The sequence below is a fragment of the Callithrix jacchus genome, chromosome 5 (assembly GCF_049354715.1).
Source record: "Callithrix jacchus isolate 240 chromosome 5, calJac240_pri, whole genome shotgun sequence".
Lineage (NCBI taxonomy): Eukaryota > Metazoa > Chordata > Mammalia > Primates > Cebidae > Callithrix > Callithrix jacchus.
Genome location: NC_133506.1, coordinates 42450969 through 42472576, shown reverse-complemented (window position 1 = coordinate 42472576; position 21608 = coordinate 42450969). Strand labels below are relative to the sequence as shown.

Below are 21608 nucleotides of genomic sequence, written 5' to 3'. Positions count from 1 at the left end.
GGCTGAGTTGAGAGGATTGTTTGAGTCTGGGAATTTGAGGCTGCAGTGAGCCTTGATCATACTTCTGCTCTCCAGCTTGGGTGACAGAGGGAAACCCTGTCTCTTAAAAACCGAAATGAAAAAGGCTGGGTGCTGTGGCTCACACCTGTAATCCCTGAATTTTGGGAGGCTGAGTTGTGTGGATCACTTGAGGTCAGGAGTTCAAGACCAGCCTGGGTAACATTTAGTGAAACCCCATCTCTACCAAGAATACAAAAATTAGCTGAGCCGTGGTGGTGCACGCTTGTCGTTCAAGCTACTTGAAACCTGAGTCAGGAAATAGCTTGAACCCAGGAGGTGGAGGTTTTGGTGAGCTGAGATCATGCCACTGTGCTCCAGCCTGGGTGACAGAGCGAGACTTTGTTTCAAAAAAAATAAATAAATAAAAATCCCCCCATGAAAGCCCTGCTTAGAAAGCTTGCTTCCACCAGTTTTCCCAGCCAGAAACCGGGTTGACCCAGCGGATCATACATGGTGGCCAAGTTATGTCTGGGATGCCCCTGTATCAGCTGTGTGGTCACCCACGGCAGCAGTTGTGGTGTTTCTACCTCCCCTGAGGGTCACTGGCCCTGGTTCCAGAAAAGCTGCTGGTGTCTTTTGCTCTCATGGGTCTTTGTAGAGCAAAATTGGAGTGTGGCGTATGGATATTAGGAAGATGGAACCTGCTTGGGATGGGAGTTGGAAAATTTATGCCTGGAGGCTAATGGACTCCTTTTTCAGTGATTTTCTTTGTGAATTTTCTCACATTCAAAAGCATGTGCTTCCTTTTAGGGATGCAGTTTTCCAAAGTTTCCTTCTAGTCCCATTGAGAATCGCAGTGGGAAAAGGCAGCTCTTCATGTCTGAGTGCGGTGTGAGGAATCAGTCTCTTTTCAAGGTGTTGTCAGATGCAGTGGCTGATTTATTTTTCTCCACCAAGAGAAAACCAAAGAGGATTGTTTCTTTAATGGCTTACAGTGACTACGTCCATTGCACTTTTAGACGATTTAGCTGAAGTTTTTTTGTTCATGTTCTGTTATGGTAGAACATGCTTGTTAAGTGGAACATTAATTAATCCTTCAAACCAACTTGATTTTTTTTTAGTAGAGTAACAATCTTGGCAAACATGCTTGGCTAATTTGGTTCACATCAAGAAAAAAACAATCTTAGGCCGGGCGCGGTGGCTCAAGTCTGTAATCCCAGCACTTTGGGAGGCCAAGGCGGGTGGATCACGAGGTCAAGAGATCGAGACCATCCTGGTCGACATGGTGAAACCCTGTCTCTACTAAAAATACAAAAAATTAGCTGGGCATGGTGGCACGTGCCTATAATCTCAGCTACTCAGGAGGCTGAGGCAGGATAATTGCCTGAACCCAGGAGGCGGAGGTTGCAGTGAGCCGAGATCGGGCCATTGCACTCCAGCCTGGGTAACAAGAGCAAAACTCCGTCTCAAAAAAAAAAAAAAAAAGAAAAAACAATCTTGGAAATTACTGGAGTTGACTTAAACTCTTTATCTTTTGCCCTCCTAGGGCCTGGGTTCCAATAAATAATTGCTACCTCATGTCTAAAGAAATTCCTTTTTCTGTGAAAAAGACTAAGAGCATCTTCAACAGTGCCATGCAAGAGATGGAGGTTTATGTGGAGAACATCCGCAGGAAGTTTGGTGTTTTTAACTACTCTCCGTTCAGGACACCCTACACGCCCAACAGCCAGTACCAAATGCTGCTCGATCCCAGCAACCCCAGTGCCGGCACAGCCAAGATAGACAAGCAGGAGAAGGTCAAGCTCAACTTCGACATGACGGCGTCCCCCAAAATCCTGATGAGCAAGCCCGTGCTGAGCGGGGGCACGGGCCGCCGGATTTCCTTGTCTGACATGCCGCGCTCCCCCATGAGCACAAACTCTTCCGTGCACACGGGCTCCGACGTGGAGCAGGATGCCGAGAAGAAGGCCACGTCGAGCCACTTCAGCGCGAGCGAGGAGTCCATGGACTTCCTGGATAAGAGCACAGGTCAGCCTCGTGCGGGGGAGCTGGGTGGAGACCGCTTGGATACGGGGGGTTCCCGTAGGTGCAAACCTGGCAGGCCCAAGCAGGTGAGCGTCACAGCAATCGTGGGGAAATGCAGGGGGCCACAGAGCAAATTTTCAACAAGTCACCACATGGGATTCTTGCTGCTAGGGACCCAGAAATGAGAAGTGTCCCCAAAAGGCCCCCTGAAGGTTGTACCTAGTAGATGGAGATGGCCGGAAGTCCTCTGGAGTTCTGTTCAGATGTCACTGCATTCTGGATTAATGATTTTCCGTAACACAGTTTTCTTTCCTAAGAATTTTGTTTTAGTTGGAATTGTATTTTTCTATCAAAACCATACATTCACACTAAACAGCGCAAATGCTAGAGAAACACATACGATACAAAATAATACTTGACCAGGCGCCGTGGATCATGCCCGTAGCCCTGGTACTTTGGGAGGGCAAGGCAGGCAGATTGCTTTAGTTTGGGGGTTCCAGACCAACCTGGGCAACATGGCAAAAACCCTGTCTCTACCAAAAATACAAAAATTAGCTGGTCATGGTGGCGTGTGAATACAGTCCTAGCTACTCTGGGACTACAGGTTGAGGTGGGAGGATTGCCTGAGCTGGGAGGTTGAGGCTGCAGTGAGCCATGATTGCGCCATTGTATTCCAGCCTGGGTGAAGTGTGATTCTCTGTGAGACCCTGTCTCAAAAAACAATAAAAAGAAGTAAAAAATAATAATAGTACTCTGCCTTCCCAGTGTGATCCCATTCTCTCTTTTTTTTTTTTTGAGATGGAGTTTCGCTGTTGTTACCCAGCCTGGAGTGCAATGGCACGATCTCGGCTCACCGCAACCTCCGCCTTCTGGGTTCAAGCAATTCTCCTGCTTCAGCCTCCCGAGTAGCTGGGACTACAGGCACATGCCACCATGCCCAGCTAATTTTTGTATTTTTAGTAGAGATGGGGTTTCACCATGTTGACCAGGATGGTCTCTCTCTTGACCTCGTGATCCACGCTCCTCGGCCTCCCAAAGTGCTGGGATTATAGGCATGAGCCACCGCGCCCGGCTGATCCCATTCTCTTATAGGTCATATCCTTTAATAGTTGTGTTGTGTTTTTTCTTTTGAGACATAGTCTTGCTCTGTCACCCAGGCTGGAATACAGTGATGTAATCTTGGTTCACTGCAACCTCCACCTCCTGGGTTCAAGCAATTTTCGTTCCTCAGTCTCTTGAGTAGCTGGGACTACAGGCGTGTATCACCACGTCCAGCTAATTTCTGTATCTTCAGTAGAGACGGGGTTGTTCTCGAACTCCTAATCTTGAGTTAACCACCTGCTTTGGACTCCCAAAGTGCTGGGATTGCAGGTGTGAGCCACCATGCCTGGCCCAAAGTCTTAAGTTTTTAAGTAAAACCTCTAATTCTTAAATGTCAGGTTTTTAAGTAAAATCTCCAGTTGTTAAATGTCAGGTTAAAATGTCTTAGAAGATTTTCTAGAATGAATAAAGCAGGTTGGAGTACCAGCTTTAGGCTTCTGGCCAAAGGCTTAACCTTGGACAGCCTTTCATGCTCCCTTTCTCAGCCTCTCTCTCTCCCTCCTTCTTTCCCTCCCTCCCTTCCTTCCTCCGAATAGGAGTCCTTTAAGGAGCAAGCATCACTTCTTCAAGAGACCACGAATGTCCTCAGAAGTTAAAATATTAAGGTCTTAGTCAATTGTGAGCTCAAAGAATCTGACTTTGCTTCTGTTTTGGGAATTTTTTTTCTTTTCCTTGGGTTATTTTCAAGAACTGCTTCTAGCTGCTCCCCAGATGGCTGTAGGGGAGGGATAGAGAGAGCTAGTGGCCTGTGGCTTTTAATTCTGTCAAATAAAGGCTGCAGTCTGTCTGTCTCTAGCTCTCATTCATAGCCATGTGGTCCTAGACACTCAAGGTTGAGTCGTAGAGTTTTGTTTTGGAATTGACATAGTTGACACAGTTTCAGAAAAGTCTTCCTTTTTGCCCTCTTGTTCCTGACCAGAGTCCTTAAAAGCTTACTTTTGTTCCATGACACGGTTCCATTTAAGCCAAGTTCACAAAATTGGTACTTAATTACACAAACCCTTTGGCATATTAATTCCCATAAAGACCATGCTTTTCAGTAAACGTTTAAAATTTTAACCTTGGCAGTGACTTTGTGAATTAGTGTTGCCTGAATGTTCATTGCCATGGTTTTCTGCTGTGTTTTGTTAGATACTTAGATATTAAAATTGTAACTCAGTTTTGTCCTAAGCTAAACACAATGCATAGGCTTTTGTTTTTAAATTGCTTGTTGTGGTTTTTCCTATTAAATGTGAAATTAATACATAACTAGTAATGTGAAACGTGGTGTATATGCCACCATTCGTTATGTACCACACTGCAAAAAATTCAGTTTTATAGGAATATAAGAACATGGCTAATGTGTTTAGTTTAAAGGAGAAAGATAAGTGACATCAGACTTCCTGGCAAAATACCTCATTCTTTTGAGTGGCTTTTTAGGTGAGAAGTTAGTAGAAGCCCCCATTTCTGTAGGCTTTAAAGACCCTTTCCTAAAATATCTCCTTGTTGGCATGTGCTTAGGTCATTTTACTGATCATAAATTAGCCAATGTGAAGTGAAGGACGGGAGAGTGATATTGAAAATCATTTTTATCTTGCAAATTGCCCCCTTTTCTGTCAGGGGCTAGTTTTAGGCTTTTTGGGTCTTTTTTCCAATGATGCAACTGTTTAGTCATTGTTACACTAACATAGCCACAGGTTGCTGTAGTCCCAGCTACTGAGGAGGCTGAGCTGGGAGGATCAGTTGAGCCTGGGAGTTTGAGGCCACAATGACCTATGATTGTGCCACTGCACGCCAGCCTGGACAATAGAGTGAGCCTCTAGCTCGATCGATAGATAGGTAGGTAGAGAGATAGAGAGATAGATAGGTAGAGGGAAAATAAAGCAGTCATAGTGTGTGGCTGAGTTCCAATAAAACTTTTTAAATGGACATTGGAGTGTATTTTTTTATTTTATTTCTTTTAATTTTTACATTTTTTTGAGATGAAGTCTCGCTCTGTTGCCCAGACTGCAGTGCAGTGCCATGATCTTGGCTCACTGCAGCCTCCCCCTCCTTGGTTCAAGTAATCCTCCTACCTCAGCCTCTATTTTTAGTAGAGACAGGATTTTACTTTGTTGGCCAGGCTGGTCTCGAACTCCTGAACTCAAGTCATCCGCCCTCCTCGGCCTCCCAAGGTGTCTGGACACTGGAATTTAAATTTCATACGAGTTGCATGTTTCATGAACTATTAATTCTTTTCCCCCTAACCATTAAGAAATGTTAAAATACCTTTGTTAGCTTGCAGGCCAGGCAGGAACAAGTGGTATGCCCAGTTTGACCCATGGGCTATAGTTTGCCAACCACTATTATAGACTAAGAGGATTGGAAGAAACTGAGTCAGTCTCCCCATTTCACAGAAGGCAAATTGAGGGCTATGCAGAGTGTAAGGGATGTGCCTAAGTCCCCACAGCCAGATCCTGCATCTAGACCTGTTTCTTTCACTGCACCCTACTGCCCTCTGCTGTTAGCAATTATAAAAACATTTAGTGGAAGGAGATGGGAAATGGGTTTTAAAATGCTTCCATAGTGGGGATAATATAATTGAGGTAAGATAGTAGTTCATCCAAAATCATGTAAAAAAATTGCTATGTCATACAATAGAAGATAATATAAGTAGCTTCACCAGTGAACGTTTTGTAGCCAGCAACATGAAACTACTAATTGAAATGTTATTGCATAAAACTTCTATGAGAATGTAGAAACCTTCTTTTTGTTTAGAAGATTGGAGAACTCAGAGCTGTGTGCTTGTAGTCCTTAGAACTGGATATTTAGCTTTCTAAGATGCACTTTGCTCAGCCAGAAGCCTTTAACTCACAGTGTCCTGTAATCTTGCCGCCTTAATGGCCAAAGCGGTTAATAATCTCAGTGATTTTTGTAGTTTCCTCTTTATTATATAGATCTCCTGGCCAGAATGGTCAGGTATTTGCTAGTATTTGCTGGCAGGATCTGAATGTAAGTCATTAATATGTATTAGGGTCAGAGTCATGGGGCCTGACATTCACCACCCTCTGGGCTAATGGTCCTTTGGTCTCATAGCTCCACTGGGGATACCGTTTAAGAAAGGAAAGAGAGGCCGTGTGCGGTGGCTCATGCCTGTAATTCCAACACTTTGGGATGCTGAGGTGGGTGAATCATGAGGTCAGGAGTTCGAGACCATCTGGGCTAATGTGGTGAAATCCTGTCTCTACTAAGAATACAAAAAATTAGCTGGGCACGGTGGTGTACACCTGTAATCCCAGCTATTCAAGAGACTGAGGCAGGAGAATTGTTTGAACCCGGGAGGTAGAGGTTACAGTGAGCCGAGATCGCGCCACTGCACTTCAGCCTGGGTGACAGAGCAAGACTCCGTCTCAAAAAAGAAGCAAAGAAAGGAAATAAGTTTCATATACTCCTTTTTTTAAAAAAAAAATTGTGAAATCAGTATGTTTTTGTTGTAAAATAGTTCTTTATTACAGAATCACGGATGGCCAGGTGCAGTGGCTCATGCCTGTAATTCTAACACTTTGGGAGGCCGAGGAGGGTGGATCACTTGAGGTCAGGAGTTTGAGACCAGCCTGGCCAACATGGTGAAACCCCATCTCTAATAAAAATACAAAAAATTATCTGGGCGGGGTGGCACATGCCTGTAGTCCCAACTATTCGGGAGGCTGAAGCAGGAGAATCGCTTGAGCTGCACTCCAGCCTGGGCGACAGAGTGAGACTCCATCTCAAAAAAATAAATAAATAAAGTCACTGATAATTCCATCTCCCACAGCCAGCCCTTAGACTGTGTTTCCAGCGCTTTTTCTATGTTGGTTTTTAAGTCCTGCTGTTAAGCTGAAAACTCAAATACAGGGATCAGGCAGATGTGACAGTGAGTGAGGTTGGGGAGTGGTAGTTAGAGACTGGGGTGAATGAAAGCACGCAGATGTTTCTCACCATACCTGTTACACATTGTGTGCTTGTGTGTGCACATGGGTATGTAACAACCCAAGGGGTTAGGGACTCTGCTATTGCAGAGTGCATGTGGGAGGTACTACAGTAGCCTGTGGCTACTTTATTTAGTGTTACAATGATGAGCAACTCTTTCATAGGGAAACACAATAGTGCCAATGCTAGCATGCACCATGAATCAGAAGAGTCATCAGCTCTTGGGTAAGTGTTACACACCCATGTTACCTGTAAGTGTTACACATGACTAACGGGTCAAGAGCTCTCAAGATGCTGAGCTAGAGGGGTGTACCTTTCTGCAAGGGATCCAGGGACCTTTTCCTCCTGCTGGTTCTTGCCACGTAGGAGTATGGGCTCTGTATTGAGAGATTTCTGATTTTTCGAGAGAACCCTTAATTTAAAAAAGTGTGAACTACTCAAACTTTTTCTTGTTTTTTTTTTTTTTTTTTTTCCCTGAAACAGGATCCTTATTATGTTGCCCAAGCTGGTGGTCTCAGACTCTTGGGCTCAAGCGATCCTCCCACCTTAGCCTCCAGAGTAGCTGGGACTATAGGTGTGTACCACCACATTCAGTTATCTACTTTTATGTACTGGCTCACATATTTAAACAGAGAAAAGCTATGTCACATTAAATGCATCTGTGAACTGCTTGGTTCATGGGTCACTTGTTTGCAATGTCTGATGTATATTGTAGCATTTATTTATTTATTTATTATTTTTTGAGATGGAGTTTCATTCTTGTTGCCCAGGCTGGAGTGCAATGACGCGATCTCAGGTCACTGCAACCTTCGCCTCCCAGGTTCAAGTGATTCTCCTGCCTCAGCCGCCTGAGTTGCTGGGATTAGAGGCATGGGCCACCATGTCCAGTTAATTTTATATTTTTAGTAGACATGGGGTTTCTCCATGTTAGTCAGGCTGGTCTCAAACTCCTGACGTATATTAAAAATACTTTTTTTTTTGAGAGGGAATTTCTCCTTATTGCCCAGGTTGGAGTGCAATGGAACCATCTCGGCTCACTACAATCTCCGCCGCCTCGGTTCAAGTGATTCTCCCGCCTCAGCCTCCCGAGTAGCTGGGATTACAAGCATGTGCCACCATGCCCAGCTAATTATTTTTCTTTTGTATTTTTCGTAAAGATAGGTTTTCATCATTTTGGCTAGGTTAGTCTGGAACTCCTGACCTCAGGTGATCTACCCACCTCAGCCTCCCAAAATGCTAGGATTATAGGCGTCAGCCATCACACTTGGCCCTATCTCTCTCTTTTTAAATGGAAAAAGAAGTGCTACCATGTCTGACCAAAAACATTTTTTTTTTTAAGAGACAGGGTTGCACTCTGTCACTCAGGCTGGAGTTCAGTGGTGTGATCATGGCTCACTGTAGCCTTCGCCTCCTGAGTAGCCAGGACTGCAGATGTGCCCCACCACACCTAATGAAAAAAAATTTTTTTTTTCTTTTTCTGTGTAGACGATGTCTTGCTATGTTACCTAGGCTAGTCTCAAATTCCTGGGCTCAAATGATCTGCCTGCCTCAGCCCTGCAAAACGCTGGGATAATAGTCATGAGGCACCATGCCTGGTCCTTAGCCTTGTATTCTGAATATGTTTCTGTGTTAGTAAATCGACCTTCAGAACTGCATTTTTACCGACACTTCCTGACGCATCCTAGACCATCTGACAGTGCTGTGCTCATCTGTGCATGGCACCATAGGAGTTGTGCAAGGTGTGGCACTTTGAACATACAGGTTGTTTCTGAGGTTCTAAAGTGAAGGACATTTAGCAGGAATCCTTCACTCTTCCTCTCCCCCGTGTCCAGAGTGCTGCAGTACATGGGAGGGAGGGGCATTTTTTTCCTTGTTTAAATTCCAAGGCTCATGTTTCCTACTGTAGTCAGAACAGCCCTTCACACAGGCTAGCATTTTGTAAATGCAGATAACAAATGTGTTTTAGCCTACACTCGTGAATCTTACATCAAAGTATGAAATCTGGGTAAATTATTTGTGACTTCAAAGGCAAGTAGTTCTTCCTTTGGGCAAGATGTATGGCATTATAAAAGGATTGGCATCTGTTTCAAAGCTTAATTGAAACAAGCATTTCCAAGTCTTTTTGCCTTTGAAAATGTCTGGAGTGATTTAAAACAGGTTTTTCTCAACCTCAGCACCATTGACATTTGGGCCGGATAATTCTCTATTGTGAGGCTGTTCTGTTCACCTAGGATGCTGAGAACCATCTCTGGCCTCCATGCCAGTACCACCTGCACCCTCATGTGTATTGACTTGCAGTTTTTTGTGATCTGTTTAGTCATAGCTCTCTCTCTCTCTCTCTGTTTTTTTTTTTTTTTTGAGATGGAGTCTGGCTCTATCACTCAGGCTGGAGTGCAGGGGTGTGATCTCGGCTCACTGCAACCTCCATCTCCCTGGTTCAAGCAATTCCCCTGCCTTGCCCTCCCAAGTAGCTGGGATTATAGGCCATACCACCATGACTGGCTAATTTTTTTGTATTTTTAGTAGAAATGGGGTTTCACCATATTGGCCAGGCTGGTCTCGAACTCCTGAACTCATGACCACCCCCAGCCATAACTGTTTTAATATTTATAGCATATCTCTTAAATCTCAACAGTTGTTTCTTTATTAACAAAGGAAATACTACGTATGTTTCAAATTAAAGGCTTGTTTTAGTTACCAATTTTTTAGTATACATGAATGTATATACAGAATGATAAAAATAGGCTGGGTGTGGTGGCCCATACCTATAATCCCAGCACTTTGGGGGGCCAAGGCGGGTGGATCACCTGAGGTCAATAGTTCAAGACCAGCCTGGTTAACATGGCTAAACCCCATCGCTACTAAAAATATAAAAAAATTAGCTGGGTATGGTGGCACACACCTGTAGCTTCTTGGGAGGCTGAGGCAGGAGAATTGCTTGAACCCAGCAAGTGGAGGTTGCAGTGAACCGAGATTTCCCCACTGTACTCCAGCCTGGGCAGCAGAGTGAGACACTGCCTCAAAACAAACAAACAAACAAACAAACAAACAAACAAACAAACAAACACACTTAACCTGTTGAGCAGGAAAATGTGGATTCACTTGGCTGTGTTCTACCTGCATCTTTGTGAGTTTTTGTGTGTTTGTTTATTCCTGCTACCCGTTAGGGTTTGGCCTCCGTGTCAGAGTTCTCGGCAATCTATTACACAGATATTTGAGCAGCTGCAAATTGCTTTTGGAATGAGGTAGAGCATAAATGAATGAATACTGTTAAAAATCCTAATGCTAACGATTTGATTGCTACTACTTCTCTTAAAATGCCTTGATTTTTATTTATTTATTTATTTATTTGTTTATTTTGGAGACAGGGTCTCCCTCTGTCTCCCAGGCTGGCGTGCAGCAGTGTGATCACGGCTCACTGCAGTCTTGACCTCCCAGGCTCAGTGGATCCTCCCATCTCGGCCTCCTTGTAGCTGGGACTACAGGCGTGTGCCACCATACCAAGCTAATTTTTTTTTTTTTTTGTATTTTTAGTAGATACTAGGTTTTGCCATGTTGTTACCCAGGCTAGTCTCAAACTCTCGAGCTCAAGTGATCCTCCTGCCTTAGCCTCCCAAGGTGCTGGGATTACAGGGGCGAACCACCACACCTGGCCTATTCTTGTTTCTTTATGTAACAAACACTTTAGTTCTACTTCTGACAGTACCAGTGATAGGACTGTGTAATAATACTAACAGTCCCCCAAGGAATGTGGCATGCCATATGCTAGGCCAATTTTATTAATCCTTGCAGTAAAACAGATTTATTGTTTTAAAAACTTAATTCTAGGCTGGGTGCAGTGGCTCATACCTGTAATCCCAGCACTTTGGGAGGCTGAGGTGGATAGATCCCTTGAGGTTATGAGTTCCAAACTAGCCTGACCAACATAGTAAAACCCTATCTCTACTAAAAATACAAAAATTAGCAAGGTGTGGTAGTGGGAGCCTAAAATTCTAGCTACTCAGGAGGCTGAGGCAGCAATCACTTGAAACCCAGGAGGCAGAGGTTGCGGTGAACCGAGATTGCACAACTGCACTCCAGCTTGGGCGACAGAGTGAGATTCTGTCTCAAAAGAACAAAAACAAAAACAAAACATTTCTTTTTTTTTTTTCTTTTATGCAACAGTTCTGGTGTCGAAAAACTTATTTCTTAAAACAATTTTCTAATATTTATTGAGCACTTGCTGAGCACCCGAGGACATTGATTCTCACTCCCTTCTCATTTCCAGATGAGGAAAAGGATCCCAGCTGCATGACCTGCTCCATCCCTATGTAGTGTGTCAGTTTCAGCACTGTTGACATTTGGGGCCAGATAAGTCTTTCTTGTGGGGGGGCCGTTCTGTGCATTGTAGCATTTTGGTCTCAGCCTCCCAGATGCCAGTAGCAACCCACCACTCTCCTAAAATGTCTGCATGCACTACCCCGTGTAGCCCTGGGGAGAAGAATTGCTCATAGTCGAGAATCAGTGGTTCAGAGGATAACCCCAAAGCCCTAGAGGTTAATGGGGAAATAGAAAATAAAACCACTCCAATAGCAAATGGTAACAGAGTACTTATTGGATGCCAGGCACTGTTCGGATGATTGATTTAATCCTCAACAGCCTGATGAGATGTAGCTACTGTTATCATCCCTTTATGTCATATTATTGCTGCTGCCAGGAAGAGAGAGGCAGAGGTGCCAGGAACCGGCCCTGGGTTACACAGCAGGGCAACAGCTAAGCCAGGACTTGAATCCGCAGTGTCTGGCTTCTGATCCATGGTTGAATCCAAGCCTCTTTATGTCTGGAGTCTTTCCCACTATGTTACATTAACAGTAGTGTAGACAGGTCCTGGCACCAGAGCTGCCTCTGTCTTGTGGATTCACCAGCCAAGCTGTTATTTAATTTAATTTTATTTTTTTGAGACAGAGTCTTGCTCTGTCACCAGGTGCCAGGCTGGAGTGCAGTGGTGAGATCTCAGCTCACTGCAACCTCCGCCTCCTGGGTTCAGGCAATTCTCCTGCCTGAGCCTCCTGAGTAGCTGGGACTACAGGTGTGCGTCACCATGCCCAGCTAATTTTTGTATTTTAGTAGAGATGGAGTTTCACTGTGTTGGTCAGGATGGGCTTGATCTCTTGACCTCATGATCTGCAAGCCTTGGCTTCCCAAAGTGCTAGGATTACAGGCGTGAGCCACTGCACCCAACCGGTATGTGAGTTTTAACACACTGAAGCCTTGTTCTGAGTTTTCCAATTTGTCAGATGGGGAAACTGAGGCAAGTGCCCACCCAAGTGCCCCAGCACTTTTGAAGTCCCTGGGGAGTCTCAATTCTTAACTCCAATTTGCCATCTACAAATCCCTTTCAAGGACCAGATCAGCTCAGAATGTTTGTTGTCTTGGGAGAATTGGCTGTCATTGTTGTCAGTCCTGCCTTTAGTCCCAGCTGTGTTTTTTTTTTTTTTTTTTGAGATGGAGTCTCGCTCTGCTGCCCAGGCTGAAGTGCAGTGGTACAATCTCGGCTCACTGCAACCTCCACCTCCCGGGTTCAAGCAATTCTCCTGCCTCAGCCTCCCGAGTAGCTGGGATTATAAGCATGCACCACCACACCTGGCTAATTTTGTATTTTCTTTTTTTTAGTAGAGTCAGGGTTTCTCCATATTGGTCAGGCTGCTGGTGATCTGCCCACCTCAGCCTCCCAAAGTGCTGGGATTACAGGCATGAACCACCATTGCCCGGATGTCCCAGCTGTTTTTAAATGGACATTAACAGGGCAGTCTCAGTACCATGGAGGAGCAAGGGCAAAGGGGCAGGATTCAAAGGATCTTTAGGAGGCTTGCTGCTTTTTTAAATGTCAGTGGTTTCTTGTCCTAACCCTGTGAAATAAGGGAGAGGAAAAGCAGGCTGTAGTCGGTAAGGTATTTCTAAAAGCCTTAGGCGTGGGTACAGTTCTGTCTCCTGCTGTAAAAGTTTGAAATACAGTAAAGAAGGCGATAATTTACCAATGTCCCCCTCACTCCATCTGGTACTGGGTTTGGCTTCACACAGCCTCAAGAGCCTTTGAAATGGGAGCTGGAGATTTCCCAAGGGGCCGAGCTGGTCCCTGGCAGGTGCAGTGGCTGCGTGTGAGCTGACCGCAGTGTCTTTCTACAAACGGATGACACGCATTTGTAAGCCTGGCTCCCGTTCTCCACATCTGGACCATGTGGGGGTTGGTTTAATCGCTATTTATGTAAAGATTTATACCCATGAATGGGCCAAACCAATTTCAGTGGCAGCTTAGCCGATTTGTCTTAGAGCTTTGTGGTTAATAGAATAACTGGGGAGACCTTCTTCATTTGTGGCTTTAACGGTTTCACATCGGGTTAAAGCCCTTTGCTGAAAATAAATGGCCAGCCTGCCACACCCCGTGCCACCCCTTCTGTGATGCTCTGTCGGCCACAATGTCATTATTTCTCCATTCTCTCCCTGCACCACACCTATACGTTTGACTTGTTTTTTTGTAAACCTGTCTTTTAATAATGCCCTATTTTTTCAGCTTCACCAGCCTCCACCAAGGCAGGCCAAGCAGGGAGTTTATCCGGCAGCCCGAAGCCCTTCTCTCCTCAACTGTCAACTCCTGTCACGACGAAAATGGACAAAACATCCACCACCGGCAGCATCCTGAATCTTAACCTGGGTCAGTTGCAGTTTTTACCAGTATCATTCTGTGGCAGCTGTGGATATTTTTCAAATAACGTCTCCTCTTTTGTATTTGGTTCTTGAACCTTCAACTCTTTTCTCTGCAAAAAATGTAAAAGTTTCAGTGGATAAAGGTGAGACAAGGTCTGTGAAAAGACCAAGTAAGGGATTTCCTGGGGCCTACTGACATACAAAGTCTTTTTTTTTCTCCTTTTTTCTTTTTGAGATGGAGTTTCACTTTTATTGCCCAGGCTGAAGTGCAATGGCGCGACCTTGGTTCACTGCAACCTCTACCTCCCGGGTTCAAGTGATTCTCATGTCTCAGCCTCCTGACTAGCTGGGTCTACAGGTGTGCACCACCATGCCCATCTAAATTTTATATTTTTAGTAGAGGTGGGTTTCACCATGTGAGCCAGGCTGGTCTGACCTCAGGTGATCCGCCCACCTCTGCCTCCCAAAGAACTGGGGTCTGACGGTCGTGAGCCACCGTGCCTGGCCCTGAGTGCTTTTATCTAGAGGTGTACTCTAGGCCAGTGTTTTCACCTCATTTGCCCTTGACCACAGTAACTCAGTTCTCCTATTTGTAAATTACACCCATGGCACAGAGGCAAGTAGGAGGAATCAGTACTTACCTTTCCTGTGTACAGCATACTCTGACATTCCTTGCTTCTCTTGTGATTCTTACATTCTGGTCTTCATTTCCTGAATAATGATGATGATGATGATGATGATGATAACTTTTTTTTTTTTTTGAGACGGAGTTTCACTCTCGTTACCCAGGCTGGAGTGCAATGGCGTGATCTCGGCTCACCACAACCTCTGCCTCCTGGGTTCAGGCAATTCTCCTGCCTCAGTCTCCTGAATAGCTGGGATTACAGGCATGCGCGATGATAACTATTTTTTTAGAGATGGGTGTCACCCAGGCCAGAGTGCAATGGTGCAATCATAGTTCACTGCAATCTTGAACTCCTGGGCTCAAGCTATTTCCTGCCTTAGCCTCCCTAAGTAGCTAGGACTACAGGCCTAGCTAGTTTTTAGCTACATACTTAGCTAAGTTTTAAATTTTTTGTAGCAATTAGGTCTTGCTGTGTTGCCCAGGCTGGTCTTGAACTCTTGGCCTCAAGCAGTCCTCCCACCTTAGCATCCCAAACTGCTGGGATTGCAGGCATGAGTCATTGTACCTGGCCCATAATGGATTCATTATTGATCAATTCATTGCATCCTCATACTGATTTTTTGTTTGTTTGTTTGCTTAAGACTTAGTCTCGCTCTTGTCCACCAGGCTGGAGTGCAATGGCGTGATCTCGGCTCACTGCAACCTCCACCTCCCAGGTTTAAGCAATTCTCCTGCCTCAGGCTCCTGAGTAGCTGGGATTACAGAGGCCTGCCACCTTGCCCAGCTAATTTTTGTATTTTTAGTTGAGACAGACTTACACCATGTTGGCCAGGCTGGTCTCAAACTCCTGACCTCAGGTGATCTGCCTACCTTGGCCTCCCAAAGTGCTGGGCTTACAGGCATGAGCCACTGCACCTGGCACAGATTTTTCTTGAACATCTGTTGTGTGCTGTGACTATTCTAGGCATGGAGATAGAGTGGAAAGCAAGTCCACTTAGGTGAAGGGGTTAAACAGAGCCTCTTTGGGAGGCGATATTTGAGCTGAAGTTCACATGACAAGAAAAATCATCTAGGCCAGTATTAGGAGGAAAAAGATTCTAGAAAGAATAAGAGATTGTAAAGGCCCTACGGTAAGGATTAAGTTGGTGTGCTGTAGGAGTAACTGGGTGTGTTGTAGGGTTAGCAAGGAGGCCAGGGTGGCTGCATCATAGTGAGTGAGGGTGAGGCCACTCCATGGAGTCGGAGACAGTACGGGGGTCTCATAGACCCTGGTGTGGAGGGTTCAGTGCAGGAGGGATGTGAATGGACTTCACACCTCAGAAGGAGCTCTCTGTGCTGTGTTTAGAATAGTCCACATCAGTCTTTCGCATCTGGGGGCAATTTTGTATCACCTGCCCCACCCCCGGCAATGTTTGGAGACATTTTTGATTGTCACATCTAGGGTTGGGGTGCTCCTGGCATCTAATGGATAGAGGCCTTGGATACCGCTGCACATCCTACACCCCGTAGAACAGGCCCCCCAGCAGAGAATTTCTAGATTGTGTCAGTAATTGTGCTGATAGATCTGGGTACGGGAGGAGCAGCGGCCAAGGGTCCAGCTTAAATTCTGTAAATTTGAGCTGTTGTTACATCCCTCTGTGGAGACGTCAGTAGGGCAGCTGGAGGCAGGAAGTAGGGTTCCTGCGGCCAGGTTCAGGCAGGAGGTGTAATTCTGGGAATCTCGATGTGTACGTGAGATTGGGTTAGAGCAGTAGTTCTCATGACTTTGAGGGGGTGATGGGGATGCTGCTGGCATCTAATGATTGGTGGCCAGAGTTGCTGCTAAGCATCCCCCAGCGCATAGGATGGCCCCACTCAACCAAGACTCCAGCCCTATTGGCTTCCTGAGGTTGCAAGTCAAGGTTAGAGCACTGAACAGGAGTGAGGGCCCTGGGACGTTGAACCGGTGGAGGAGGAGAAGCAAGGGGTGGAGCCTGAAAAGGAAGGCGGGTCAGGAGGAGCCACACCAGGGGAGTGTGTTGCCCTGGAGCCTCCAGTGTGGGGGTTTCAGGAAGAGAGGGTGGCCACGTGTGCCCGGTGATGCTTCTATGTGAATTCCACGCCTTTGGTGGTTGGTGCTCTCCAGGTCCATCTTGTTCTACAGTGCTGTTTTCAGATGGAGAAAAACGAGGGAGGTGTGGAGAGGAGGCATGGGGTGCCTAGGATCCCAGAAGCATCAGGGCCGGAGCACAGCCTGGCTCCCATCCTGGCTCACCTGTGAGTGAAGCTCAGATATAATAGGATGGTCAGGGCCACTGTTTCCAGGGCTCCAATTCAGACCAGTTGGTTGGTTCCTCACTTGAGTGAAAAGGGACCCATGTGCTTCCTTGGGAACATTCATTGTTCCCAAAAATGTGGTTGGCTTTCTCACGCCCTCCCTCCACCTCCATACCCTGAAAAGAAACGCTGTTTGGAGGTGTTCTCACGGTGACATTTCCTCTCTGCCAGTCATGCTTGTCAAGAATAGCTTTTTCCTGAAACCGGGTGGTCACTGGGCTTCCTTGTGACACTGTGGGTCTTTCGTTTGGCTTGATTCGTTGTGGGAGGGAAAGGGTTCTTCCTGTCGTGTGTCATGGTGGTGGGTGGGTACCAGGGGATCTGAGGCTCTCTTGTGTCTCCTCTGGGAGCTCTTCGAGGCCTAGGCCACACTTCTTCAGCAGGAACAAGAGCATTGAGAATGTGGGTGTTTTGTGGGCTGGGATTGCAATGACCAGCTAGGGACCGATGGAAGTGCTGTGAGTGGGGATGAGATCAGAACAAAGAGGGCAATGCTAAGGAATTCTCCAGCCACCACCCAGGGACTGAGCACATGCTTTATGGGGCTTGGTTATGTTTATCGGCTGTGGAACTTCTTTCCTTAGACAGGGAGAATGAGGGAGCACCCTGGATAATGATGAAATTACTATAGCTAATAAAACAGGATTTCCTTCAAAAATATACTGGAAAGGCAGAATTACAGAGATGGGGGAACGGATCAGTGATAGCCAGGGCTTGGGGTGGAGGAGGGTTCGCCTACACATTGGGAGGGGATTCTCTGGGAGATGGACTTGCTCTGTGTTTTCTTTGTGGTGGTGGTTACAGGAATATATGCAGGTGTTACAACTCATAGAACTGTATTCCCCCAAAAGTGAATTTCTGTAATAAATTTTCTGTAAAAAATTTCTGTCATAAATTTTTTTTTTTGAGATGGTGTTTCACTCTTGTTGCCCAGGCTGGAGTGCAATGGCGTGATCTCGGCTCACTGCAACTTCTGCCTCCCATGTTCAAGCGATTCTCCTGCCTCAGCCTCCTTAGTAGCTGGGACTACAGGCATGTGCCACCATGCCCCGCTAATTTTGTATTTTTTGTAGAAATGGGGTTTCTCCATGTTGGTCACGCTGGTCTTGAACTCCAGGTGATCTGCCTACTTCAGCCTCCCAAAGTGCTGGGATTAGAGGCGTGAACCACATGCCCAGCCAATAAAACTATTTTTTTAAAAAAACGACAGCAACCTTTAAAGTAGTTAATATCTCTGTTTCACAGAAATGTAAACTGGGGTACAGAGAAGCAAGTTACCTACCCAAGGATCACCCATGGTTTGGGATAGAGTTTGGCCTTCAGGCCCAGGCCTGTCTGCTGCAAAGTTTGTCTTCTGTGCCTTTTGGATATGTCAGCTTTTGGGGCCGGGGGTAAGGTGACATTTTGGAATTTGTAAAGGATGTGGCTCTTGCCAGTTTAACCTGCATTGTCAGACTGAATTGTCAAGAAAAACGGAACTCCAGATCATTACAGGATTTCTCCTAGTTTTTAAAAGCTGCCAATCAATTTCATTAAAAACAAAAACTGGCCAGGTGTGGTGGCTCATGCCTATAATTCCCACATATTGGGAGGCTGAGGGAGGAGGATTGCTTGAGTCCAGGAGTTCAGGGTTGCAGTGAGCTATGATTGAATCACTGCACTCCAGTCTGGGTGACAGAGTGACACCCTGTGCTACAAAAACAAAAGCGAAGACCCAAAACTCTGTTTGGGCCAGACAGACACATAAAACCAACAATACAAAAACCAGTCCATAGGTTGTCAGGTTTTCACGAGGACAAGAGATCAAGACTATCCTGGCCAATATGCTGAAACCCCATCTCTACTAAAAATACAAAAATTAGCTGGGCGAGGTGGCGTGCACCTGTACGCCTGTACATCCAGCTACTCAGGAGGATGAGGCAGGAGAATAATTGCTTGAACCTGAGAGGCGGAGGTTGCGGTGAGCTGAGGATTGCGCCACTGTATTCCAGCTGGCGTGACAGAGTGAGAATCTGTCTTGGAAAAAAAAAAAAAAGAAAAGATTATATGATATATAGGTATATGGTATTTTAGTACATGTATGTGTGTATATGGTATATGTGTGTATATTGGGTATCTGGTATGTGTATATGGTATGAGGATATGGTATATGTGCATATACTGGGTATATTTGAGTATATGTATGTGTATGTATGGTATATGGGTATGTGTGTATATCAGATATTATATGTTTGAGAATATGTATGTGTGTGTATGATATATGAGTATATATGTATGCGTGTGGATTGTGTTTTCATATGTGTGTATGTGGCATGTGGGTATATGGTATGTGGGTATATATGCATGTATATGGCATATGAGTACATGGTAAATATGTATATGATATGTGAGTATATGGCATTTGTGTGTGTGTATGTGTATATGGTGAGTATATGTATTTGTGTGTATGGCATATAAGAATATGGGTATATGCGGTATATGAGTATATGGTATTTGTGTGTGTGTGGTATATGATTATATGGTATAAAATGGGAAGGTTTGTATAGAGACCTGGTTCTTGCTTTGGTTGCTAATTCCCTGTTCCCCCTCATTTGCTGTCTGGGGCCTCTCCTCTCCTCTCTCCCCTCCTCTCCTCTCCTCTCCTCTCATCTCTAAAACAAGGAGCTGAACCCAGTGGATTATTATGGGCCCCCTGTATAACTCAGCAGTGATTATAAGAAGTCGTAAATAGGAATCGGTTTCTAAGAAGAGAAGAGGTGGGCCCGGCCCTTTTCTTCTTCTAGACTCCTGTTTGCTTTCTCTGATAATCCCATCTCTTATTTCACAGAGGGTGTTGACTTTGAGCTGAACAAACTCAGCATTTCAGTAGTCCTGTTAGTGACAGAAATGCGCCTTTCTGCTCTTTTGAAGATGCAGGCAGGGCCAGGGAACGTTGTCACACCCCGAGCGTTTCTGTTTATTTCTCCACTGTTACTGACAGGAGGCCTCCTTTCTTTTTGTGCATAAAGCCATATCTTGGAAGTCAGGCTTTCTTTGAGAGCATACATGGAGTGCCTGGGCCCAGATTTTTCTGATGTTGTCTTGATTTTCTTTAGAGTGAATGAGGTGGGGAAGATCTCTGGCTTTGATTGAAAGATAGTGGCTGCCAGGGTCTCTCTTCTTCATCTTTTTCTTCTTCCTTTTTTTTTTTTTTAAATGATACAGAGATACGGTCTTGCTATGTTTCCAGGCTGGTATCGAACTCCTGGCCTCAAGCAGTCTTCCTGCCTCAGTCTCTCAAATGCTGGGATTATAGGCGTGACTCACCATGCCTGGCCAGCCAGGCTCTCTTGTCTAAGTGATATTGTTCTGTTGAAGTTCCTGGAAGTCCATCTACTATAATTTGCATTCAACTTTAGAACAAAAATGTCTCTCTCTTGTCTCCCAGGTGACATTTGGCAGTGTCTGGAGATATTTTTATTTTTATTTCTTTATTTCTTTATTTGAGATGGCGTATTGCTCTGTTTGCCCAGGCTGGTGTACAGTGGCATGATCTTAGCTTACTGCAGCCTTTGCCTCCCTGGGTCAAGTGATTCTCCTGAGTCCACCTGCTGAGTATTTGGGATTATAGGCGAGTGCCGTGACACTTGGCTAATTTTTGTATTTTTATTATTTATTTATTGATTGATTGAGATGGAGTCTCACTCTGTCCCAGGCTGGAATGCAGTGGTGTGATCTTGGCTCACTGCAACCTCCACCTCCCTGGTTCAAGCGATCCTCCTGCCTCAGCCTCCCCAGTAGCTGGGACTACAGGTGTGCACCACAATGCCCACCAATTTTTTGTATTTTTTTAAGTAGAGATGGGGTTTTGCCATGTTGGCCAGGATGGTCTGATCTCTTCACCTTGTGATCCGCCCACCTTGACCTCCCAAAGTACTGGGATTACAGGCGTGAGCTACTGCGCCCAGCCTTTTTGTATTTTTAGTAGAGATGGGGTTTCACCATGTTGGACGGGCTGGTCTTGAACTCCTGACCTCAAGTGATCCACCCGTCTTGGCCTCCCAAAGTGCTGGGATCATAGGTATGAGCCACCGTGCCCCGCCTGGAGATATTTTTGTTGTCATAACTGGTATGTAGGTGCTACTAGCAACTTGGGGTAGAGGCCAGGGTGCTGCTAAACACCTACATCACACAGGACAGCCTTTCCACCTACCCCAGCCCCATAAAAAAGACTTATCCAGGCCCCAGATAGCAATAGTGCCACTGTTGGTAAATCCTGAGAATATACGGTTTTCCCAGCTATTTACCATTTTCTGCTTGGCTTCCCTACAGCAGTGCCAAGGTGCTCCGTCGATTATTGCTTTTCCATTAAACAGGTTGGCTTTTGATATCAGTGCAGCTATATTTAATTCCATTTAAAGGTAAACTGTAACATTTATTCAGGCGCCTTACTTACCGACTCTATACTTCTTTCCATTTTTGCTATTGAAGACAACTGCAGTGAAGAACCCTTTTGCCCATGTGGGAGGGTAATCCATAGGATAAATTCCTAGAAGTGGAATTGAGCATCAGAGGCCACATGCGGTGACATTTTGAGAGGTATCACCAAACTGCCCTCTAAAGATGTGGTTCTGAGTTACGCTCCCTCCAGAAATGTAAGATCGTGCCTCTTTTTCTGGTGTGGGTATTTTTCATCCCTGGTTTCCATTTATAGCCTGAGCTGTCTTCGTATCAGCTGAAAAGTTCAAAATGTTGGCAGTAAGGGTGGATTCTGAAGAAATTCCCGATATAGAAGGGCAGGGGTGGAAGAAATCCCGATAAGCTACATGAGCTACATGAGAAAGTGAAGCTCTTCTTTTCTCCCTGTGGAGGAGAGGAGAGTCAAATGCAGCTGCAGGTTGGAGAAAGATCATTACATTTGGCTAAACTCCTCAAGGTCAGCCCCCAGGGC

At 45.4% G+C, this 21608-nt stretch overlaps 1 protein-coding gene across 50 annotated transcripts in view; it reads left to right on the top strand.

The window, feature by feature from the left end:
- ZMYND8 (zinc finger MYND-type containing 8) overlaps positions 1 to 21608 on the top strand; it is a 138161-nt gene that overhangs the window by 74655 nt on the left and 41898 nt on the right. For all 50 annotated transcript variants that reach the window (XM_078371859.1, XM_078371855.1, XM_078371851.1 and 47 more), the window contains 2 exons: positions 1547 to 2028; positions 13604 to 13744. In XM_078371859.1, the coding sequence (XP_078227985.1) occupies positions 1547 to 2028; positions 13604 to 13744 (623 nt within the window). The remainder of the gene's footprint in view (positions 1 to 1546; positions 2029 to 13603; positions 13745 to 21608) is intronic.